At 43.9% G+C, this 9881-nt stretch overlaps 1 protein-coding gene across 1 annotated transcript in view; it reads right to left on the bottom strand.

Moving 5' to 3' along the window:
* Positions 1–9881, bottom strand: part of LOC122813657 (integrin alpha-X-like) — a 3682398-nt gene that overhangs the window by 1568766 nt on the left and 2103751 nt on the right. Inside the window, exon 14 of the mRNA XM_044086096.1 lies at positions 9655–9858. Coding sequence (XP_043942031.1) covers positions 9655–9858 — 204 coding nt within the window. The remainder of the gene's footprint in view (positions 1–9654; positions 9859–9881) is intronic.

Below are 9881 nucleotides of genomic sequence, written 5' to 3' on the forward strand. Positions count from 1 at the left end.
GCAGCCTCTTGGAAATGAACAACCTGTCTCTCCAACAGGCTTTGATGATGTCACATATTAGATTTAGGCCTATTGAGCAGGTAATGTGTGTAGAGTTAGACTTACAGATATGGAGCATCTCTAGTAAGGCAGAGTCTGATACTGCCTTGTAGGCGAGACACAGATCACCTCTGAGCAATCTGTATGATACCGAGTAAAGTTATAGTGATTTGAGCCTGTCAGGATAGGTCAGGTGTTGGAGGCCATGAATTCTCTTTGTGAGGTATGTCTTTGTCCGTGGCCTTTCCAGTTGGTGCAGGGGTTTGAGGAAGTACATACCAAATGGGGCGTTGTACTCAATTACAGGTCTAATGAGGGAGGAGTACAGAGAGGTAATAACCTCATTTTTTCTGGATGCAATCCCTTTACCTATAAGATGAGTCAAGTAAAAGCCTTTTCTGACCACTGCCACCAAATGATGGTCGAATGAGAGATTGTTGTCAACCTGAGTACCCAGGTCTCTCACCACACGTTGTGTGCTTAGGGGGTTGCCACTGATGTAGTAATCAGTTGGGGCTGTGTTTTTGCCAATTTTGCATTTAACTTAAGGCCGTGATTTTGGCACCAGTTATTTGCAGCTGTGAGACCCTCTTGCAGTATGCTAACATCATTTGGGGAGTCAATGACAGCACCCAACTTACAGTCATCTGCAAACTTGGTCAGCCACAGGCCCTTTGTCTTTGCCTGGACCTCTGAGAAGTAGATGCCAAATAGTAGGGGTCCCAGGACAGATCCCTGGGGAACACCACTAGTGACAGGTCAGCTGTCAGAGGTGGTAGCATCTATTTTGACCTCTGTGAGCCAGTTGGCCACCCATCTGATGAGATAGGGATTAACACCAAGCTGTGTGATGATGCCGAAGTGGTGGATTGTGTCAAAGGCCTTGGCCAGGTCAAGGTAAGCTGTATGTACTGACGTTCCCTCATCCAGGACCTTGGTCACAGTCTCAAAGAAGTCAACTAGGTCCAGTAGGCAAGATCTGCCCATGACGAATCCGAACTGGGTGGGGTCGGGTGCTTGGAGATTGCCTATGTCCTTGTTTATAAGAGCCATAATAATGTGCTCCATGGCTTTACAGATCAGACTTGTCAAGCTAATGGGGCGATAGTTTCCTAGGTCAGCAGTGTCACCACATTTGTGCAAAGGGATGACAATGGCAGTTTTCCACTTTGCTGGAATGAAGCCTGTAATTAGGCTGTGGTTGAATAGGGTACTCAATGGCAAAGCTACTTCCTGCTGGAGATGGTGCAGAATACACCCTGTGATACTATTACGTCCTATGGAAGCTGTGTTCTTTGGCTTGGATAGGGCCTTTAACACTTGCTCTATGGGGATGTGAGGTGTTGGAAAAGTATAGGGGATGCCGAAAGGGCCTTGGGTGGGTGATAAGGGGGGTGAAGTTTGCACTGAACCTATCAGTTAGCAGGTTGGCTATGTCAGTAGGATCGGTGTAAGTGATGCCGTTAAGTACTAATTTTGAAAATCTTGGGCTTTGCCATGGAGGCTCCTAACATAACTGAAGAAAGATTTGTGGTTTCCCTTTGTTTTGGAGGTTAGTTTCAGCTCATAATTGGCTTTGGAGTTTTTCACTAGTGATCTAATTTGCTTGTTGAGGTGGAGGAGGGAATTTTTCCAGTTTGAAATTTGTTCCTTTTTACCCTTGGACAACAGTTTCTTCCTTTTGTTGTAAAGCCTGTTGATAGAAGATGTCCACCAGACTGGTTTGTGTTTCCTTGAGGAGCAGGTTTTAGTTCTGTTGGGTATGGCTGAGTCCATGCAGTTGTACAGGTGCTTGTATACTGCACTGGTGTACTGTTCAGCATAGCTGTCTGCATCTTCTGTGGGGTGGCGGTGGTGTGAAACTGCTGATATCCACCTTTAGAAGGTTGTAGTCAGCTTTTGAGAAGTTTTTTTAGCCTGGTTACAGCTGGGGAGGGAATGGGTGGGATAGAAACTTCATATGAGACAGACTGATGATCTGATCTCACCAGGGAAGAACATACTATGGGAGTAGTACAGTGGTCGCCCATGTTGGTAAGAACCAAGTCCAGTATGTTATCTCCCCTTGTGGGGGATGAGACCAGCTGCTCTATTGCATTAGAGATGATGAAGTCAAGGAATCATTGGGTGAATGCATTAGTGTAGGAATAGTTCACCCAGAATATGGTAGGGTAGTTGAAGTAATCAAGGATCAGGGTGTTAGGGTGTACCTTGATGGAGTCAAGTAGGTCCAGGTAGGAGGAGTGGGTATCCTGAGACATGGAGGGGGGTCTATAGCTAGCTATAACTTGGATGGGTGCCCTGCCAACTGTCAGTTGCACCTGGAGTAATTCCACTGCATCATGCTGGTAAACCAGTCTGGAGGTGTGCCTGTCTTTAATGAAGATAGAGACTCCACCACCCTTAATCTTTCCAACCTCATTTTGCGGTCGAAAGGTGTGGAATGAGGTATAGCCTGGTAAGGCAGGGGTGCTCTCCACAGCCCTGAACCAAGTTTCTGTGACTGTACAGACATCAGCATCTTCCAGTGTGAGGAGAGCCTCCACTGAGTGCATTTTCAGATTAAGGCTCCTAGCATTGAGCAGCATGACCTTCAATTTGCTTTTTGACAGATCTTTTATGTTGGAAGATGTGTCTTTGGGACATAGCCTAAAAAAGGCACAATGGGGGAGGCAAGAGCCTTGGCTGAGATCCAGAACCTCAGGGGTGACAGGTAGAGGCCATCTCTGGGAAAGCATCCAGGCCTGTCAACCATGTCATCCCAGGCAGACAGATAATGGATCCCCTTGGAAAGGCATGAGAAACTAAGCCAATTGTTGAAGTCAATCATTTTTTGTTGGTAATGTGGTATCATTCTTGGTGAAGGTAGGCTGCTGCTTAGGACTAGGGTCATACCTACCTGGAGGATATACTCTGACAGCTCAGTCATGTCTCTCTTCATATAGTCCAGAGAAGTACGTCTTAAATCATTCACACCAACATGGACAATGACAGAGTCATACTTGTTCCTGTTTTGGAGAGACTTAAGTGCGTGCATGATGTGGCAGATTCTAGTGCCTGACAAACAGCTGACCGTGACCTTCTCCTTATTGAGCCTGTGAGGGGGACATCAGGGTGTCTCACTACTGAGTCTGCAATGACTAGTATGTTTGGTTTATTGTTATGCCTTATGGGCTGTGGTGGATTACTGTTATGCCTAATGGGCTGTGTTTGAGAGACAATGGTGTGTTGACTACCGCATGAGATGTGATTGGTGTTGTATGTGGAATGTTTGTAAGTGTGTTTTGAGGGTACCTGTTGTTTAGGTAAGTTTTTGTTGAGGACCCTTGCATAGGTGGATGTATGACTCTTTGATGTGGGTGGTGTGGTGTTTGTGCTGGCAATCTCATCTTTGTCAGGAGTACTGTCAGTGGTGTGTGAGAGAGCATGGATTCCAGCTTACTGATGTAGATGCACATCTTGCAAGTAGAATAATTATGTGCAAGGAGAAGGGGACAGTCCGTGAACATGAAGCAGTTGCTACACTGTCTCACTATGCCCATGTCGACCAGGCTGGCAGGGGAAACTGATGGGAATTGTCCAGACATAGTGCTCTGAATACTTGGTGGTCTTATGGAGGGCAAGGTATGATTAGGGTTTGTCCACTAAAACCCTAAATATAAAATAACTGGCCTGAAGCAACCAAGACTAAGATGTTTAGAATAGCATGTAAATTTAAACAGGCTACTAACAAGCAGTAATAAGTGCAGAGTAAGAGCTATTGAACAGTTGAGAGCACACAGAACAGCAACATTTAATCAGGCTACTAACAAGCAGTAATAAGTGCAGTGTAATAGCTAGTGAACAGTTAAGAGCACAGACAACAGCAAACTAAGACAGTTACAGTAAGAGCAGCTGAATAAAGTATAACATTTTTTTTTTACATCAGAGTATCTCTTGGTGATGCCCCCTAAGGGGGGATCAGGGAGGAATAGCTGCTGCATTTGTGGTTTGAGGCACAGGCAAAGAGGTTGCAGCAAGGCTGGCCCCAACAACAAAAGATATCTGTCACTATTACGGGATTGAGAGACCACTCGTGAGGCATAAGGATGTTTCTGCTCAGTTTGTCTGCAATCACGCTGGAATTCCCAGGAAAGTGCATTGCTACCAGAAAGCGGTTAGAAGCTATCACCCATTGCCACACTCTCAAGGCTTCCTGACATAACAGGTAAGGTCTGGTTCCTCCTTCTTTGTTGAAGTACCAGACCATGGACATGTCGTCTGATTGGATAGCAATTGTCCCTGACAGAAGGGCAGATTGGAATGCTTGCAACACTAGAAGGACCACCCTCAGTTTTTGATGTGCAGATTGGCCCCTAAATGCAACCAAGTGCCTTGGACTGTTTTTCGCTGAAAATGCCCCCACCCCCACCCCATCAGGGATGCATCCCTGGTCAGGGGGTGAAAAACGGTGACCCCATACCGCCATTTCTGGCTTCATCCCCAATTCAGATCTTGCTTGCAGTGGTTCATTATGCAAATCTGGTGTGACATAGGATATGTTAAGGGGGACCACTGTGATGCTAGAAGCCACTACAGCAATCTCGTGTAGTTTTGCTAGAGGAACTATAGGGATCATTGCTGCCATTGATCCCAGCAGCTGAAGAACTAAACAAGCTGGGACCTTGTCCTCAGAAGATATCACTCTGAGTTGGGATCTTAGCCTCTGCAACCCGACAAGATGTTGTGTCAAATGTTGCTTCTATGAATTCTAGGCTTTGTGTAGGTACTAGTTTTAATTTTTCTTTGTTTACTGATATCGCTAAGGAGGTTGCTAGTCGTAGAGGGTAGTGTAAGGCGAGAACCAGTAGATACTTGGTGGGAGCGGTAAGGAGCCATTCGTCAAAATAAGGAAACTCTCGGAATCCTTGCAGTCTCAGATGAGCTGTTACCACTGCCATACATTTGGTGAACACTCTGGGGGCTGTGGAGAGACCAAAGGGCAGTGCTCGAAACTGGTAGTGATTGACCCACAGCCAGAAGTGGAGATATTTCCTGGAGTGTTTGTTCATTTTTATATGGTAATACACATCCTGGAGATTTACTGAGCACATCCAGTCATCTTTCTGCAGAAATGGGAGGATAGGCTGAACTGTGACCATCTGGAATTTGGTTTGTCTGACAAGGTTGTTTAGAATGGTGAGGTTCAAATTTGGTCTCCAATCTCCTGTCTTTTTTGGCACTAAAGAGAACCGTGAGTAAAATCCGGATTCTATCTGGTCTAGTGGAACTGTTTGGATGACTTTTTTGAAGCAGCTTTCAAATGTCTCTCTGACTGGGTGGAACATTGGGGATCTGCCTTTGTGGCCTGGGGTAAAGATCGAAGGGGATGTTATAACCTCTGGTAATTATTGTCTGCACCCAAGAATCTGCTGTTATGGAATGCCAGGCTAAATGGTGCAGAGAGAATCATCCCCCGACTGCTTCCAGAAGTAAGCAAATTGGGCCTCTCTTCAGGAGCACTGATAGGGTTACCCAGAAAAGGAATCTCTGGACTCCTGGTTATGCAGACCTCCTCTGCCTTGGGAGAGGCGTCTTCCTGATGAGTTCCCCCCTCTGGCCCACGGAGAAAACTCGTTACACGTGTGTCACGGAAAAGCCCCTGAGATTTCCTGAATCACATCTTTCCACTTCTCTGTTTCCTAGAATAGGGTCGTTAGGGAGTGGAAAAATGTACGCCCACAGCAGATAGGGTCTTGCTGTCCTTCACACACGTAGCTAGTGTGTCTTTAACCTTTTGACCTAAAAGAGAGGAGGCATCAAAGGGAGCATTGATGAAGGAAGACTTGAAAGGGTCTGCAAAATCACACAAGCACATCCAGGCATGACGTCGCATGACAACACCTGCACCCGCTGCTTTGCCCGCCCCTTCAGTTGTATGAAAAATCAACCGCATGGATGAGTTAGATATGGATTCCAAGGTGGCAAGTTGTGAGGCAACTTTGTCACATACCTCATCAGACAGCTCCTGCCAAATTTCCTGAGATTTCCGTGATCAGGTCTCTCTGGAGACAGGTAAAATGTGCCAGGTAGTTTAATGACCATATGGCAAAGGTCAATAAGGCATAAACCTGCTTCCCTAACCTGTCCATTGTCCAAGACTTGGAGGATGGAAAGTAGGACTCTCCTCCATGAGTTCTTTCTTTGTGGCTGCCGCCACATAGCGTCTACTGCTAAGCCTTTGGACCAATGGAGCTGATCCTCTGGAGGGGAGAGTATTTTGTCCAGTCTCTGGGGGGATTAGCTCAACACTGTCAGGGATCTTCCAAGTGAGCTGCACAATGTGCTTGACCAGCTCATCTGCAGGCGGAGTCACCCAGGAAGTAGCAGGTCGAGCACAGAAAGCCTGCAAGAATACATATTCCTCAGAGGGAAGGGTTGGTGGGCTTCCAGCCACCCCTCTGTTTCAGGATCTCCAGTATGTCTCCAAAGGAGACAACTTCAGGAGGCGACCGTGGGGACCCTTTCCCCTCATTGTAATCCATATCTTTGCTGACAGATTCCTCAGGGGAATCAACGTGTTTCCCCTTGCACAATCTCTTATGGGGTGGCTCTTCAGGGGGAACATCTAAACAGGACTCTGAAGAAAGGGTGCTCTGTGGTAGGGTATCTTGCTCTTCCCGTGCTCGATGTCTCAGCATAGTGGACTGTGTCACCTACGAACCAAAAGGCATGTATATGCAGCATTCCGGCACCAAAGGGACCAACTGTGATCCTGCTGATGCAAGCACCCTCTCTATAACCTGGAAGCCAGGTCTGCCTGAAGACGGATGGGAGCCCAGAACCGAGAAAGACAACCTCAGAAGCAGGGTCACACCCTGCTACGACAAGCCCATCTCCAGGGAAGGAGTCCCTAGAGGACTAGGAGCTGCAAGAGCAACTGGAACAGTAGACAGCGCCACAGAAAAAATCACTGCTGTACTAGGAGTCATGGTGCCAACAGACCAGTCATGGTCTCGAGGGTGGGTCGGCTCCAATTGAGCCATGGACCGGAAGGTAGGTTCCGGAACCATGGTAAGATCTAACAGTGGAACCGAAGAAGCTGGCACCGGGACTGGCATCTGCATCAATGGCTCCAAAACCTGCAAGGTTGAAGGAGGAATATATGTTGCAGTCTGTGGAGAAAAATCCTCGGCTCCAAGTGGGAGGGAGGTTTTAGATGGAGTTGGGATGCCTCTGGCTGCTAGGAGATGATCCACAAGTCTCACTACATCGAGTTCCAAAAGGTTCCTGGTGGAATCCCTGATGGAGATTCAGGCCAATCAAGAAATGGACTTAAACGCTGTCCAATAAAAGGGTCAACTGACGGAGAATATCTGGTCCTGGATAATGTGTGGACCATCAGCACCAAGGTCGAAAGGCCTGAAGGTTGTGATGAGGGAAGGGAAGTGACTGGTTTTAATGAAGAGACTATTTTTGATGTCAAGAGGATCTATGGTACCATAGAAGGGGTTATTACCACTGGAGGATGAAGTATTCATTATCGGTTTTGTGGTTAATCATGGCATCATGGATGGAGTTTTAGACTCTGGTGCTGAAACAGGTGAAGTCATTTTTTGCAGTTTTTGATTTCAGTTCAGTATGAACCTGGGCCTTAGTGGTTTTCGATTCTTGAGGATGAGAAGAGGAAAGTATTGACTGGCTCCTCTTCTTCGACTCTTTTTTAGGAGGGTTTGAGACCTCCACCTCAGATAAATCCTCATAGAAAGGGTTTCTTAAAAGACCCTTTAGAATTAGTTTGTTCTTGTGCTTGGCTAAGGTGCAGCCACTAAAGCCCTTACACAGTTCACATGGAGGGTGAACCTTTAAGTGAGATACTGCCAGACAATATACACAGGAGAGATGGCCATCAAAGTTTGGCATCTTCCTGCCACATTTATCACATTGTTTGAAACCAGTAGTGCCATTTTTGTCCACCACTATGACAAAATCCAGTCAACAGTAAATGAGCAGTAATGACAAACAACAATTCAGCAGTAGGGAAGATACTCTGGCACAGACACACACACACACACACACACACACACACACACACACACACACACACACACACACACACACACACACACAAACACACAAACACCAATGAAGAAAAGATTTTTTTTTTACCAACAATGGTAAAAGAGAGGAATACCCAAAAGGGTAAAGGGAAGAAGAAGAAAAGGAATACCAACAATGGTATAAAAATTACCAAAAGGTAAGCGAAAGGGAGGGGTCTGTATCAACGATAGTACTAAGAAATACCAGTGAGGTAAAAGGAAGAAAAAATTTTCACATACACAAGAGGAAAGTATCACAGAGTATAAACGGCTAAGAATAAAGGAGTTCTAAGTGATTAGAAAGGCAAAAAAAGTCAATATTTAGAGAAAAAAGTGAAACACTTAGCTTGAAAGCTGGCCGGATGTGTCTTGACACTCTAAGCAGCAAATGAGATCTGAGAAGATTAGGCGAGGGGCACTATGGGTAACCTTAGCTCGAGAGTTTTGGGTTGGCGTGAGGATGGAACTGAGACCTATCCATCATGAATGAATAAAGATTAACAACATCAGATGCTTAAATAAGAAATTTATGACAAGCTATGGACATTTTTATTATAAGAATAAAAAATGATAACATCTCTAAACTTTTAATGTTAAAATCAGTTAGTAATTCTTCTTCAGTTTATCATTGGAAAATTTACACTTGGGAGTGTTTGCATAGGGTGTTCTTAGAATCTGAAAATTATTTAAAGAATGTAACATTTACTGTTGGAGATATAAATATTACAGATGACTGGAGTCATTTTATTTAAGTGTATGTTATTATAAAATTACTGGCAAAATATCAATAATTCCATACAAGCATTGGTCTGATAATGTGCCACTATCAATTAGCATGGTGATGTTTAATATTCCAATTCCTGATTCAGAAAACAAATACCAGTCTTATATTTTGGACTATTTTAGCAATTGTTACCCCAATTTTATGACTTTTTTGAATCTCCTACAAGAACTGATCTTAAAAGTGTATGAAATTATAAGGTCAAAATTGACAATATGAATTGAATTAAAACAACATTATTTTTATCCATTTCTTTTTTGAATATGCTCAACAACAGTCTTAATATTTATGGTTTAAGCTATTGTACAAGCTGTAAATATTGTAAAAATTTTAATTCTATTTGTCAAATTGTATGAAAATTGTTTGATTATTAGTTAATAAAATATATTTAAAAAAAGAATATGCATGTACAGTTTTGTATGTAACTAGTCTGAACTGCTTTGTTATTGTTTACATCTCGTTTGCAAATGTTTTATATTTCACCAAGGCTGAGACTGAATCTGATCCATACTGATCAGTGCACTAGCCTAGTAAACAATATAAAATAAATATATTCCCTTAAAACTATTTCCTTAGCAGGAATATACAGCAAAAACAAATGAATTCATGGTACAGAATTTGTCAACAGAAGAAATAATTGAATGTGTTACTAAAATCTTACTGCTCTAAAATAACAGATTTTAAGACATTGTTGTCATTTCCACATCTGCCTTTTGCTACAAAACTGAACTAGATGTTACAAAAATCTTTGCTCACCTGGGTGTATTCTTTCATGATCCCACTTTGTGTGCCATGGAAAAGATAAATACCTCCTCGATGCTCATCTTCTAATGGGGCTCCAATTGCAATATCTGTTATACCATCTCCATTAATGTCACCAATACTAGCAATTGCTGCCCCAAATCTGATAAGCAAATTTTTAGGCTTCCCGTTCAATGTGTAGTTACATGAAAAATTGCCCTAATAAAGAGAAAAGCGAGTAT

Source organism: Protopterus annectens, chromosome 10.part0, assembly GCF_019279795.1.
Source record: "Protopterus annectens isolate FY-2018-M chromosome 10.part0, PAN1.0, whole genome shotgun sequence".
In the NCBI taxonomy this organism is placed as follows: domain Eukaryota; kingdom Metazoa; phylum Chordata; order Ceratodontiformes; family Protopteridae; genus Protopterus; species Protopterus annectens.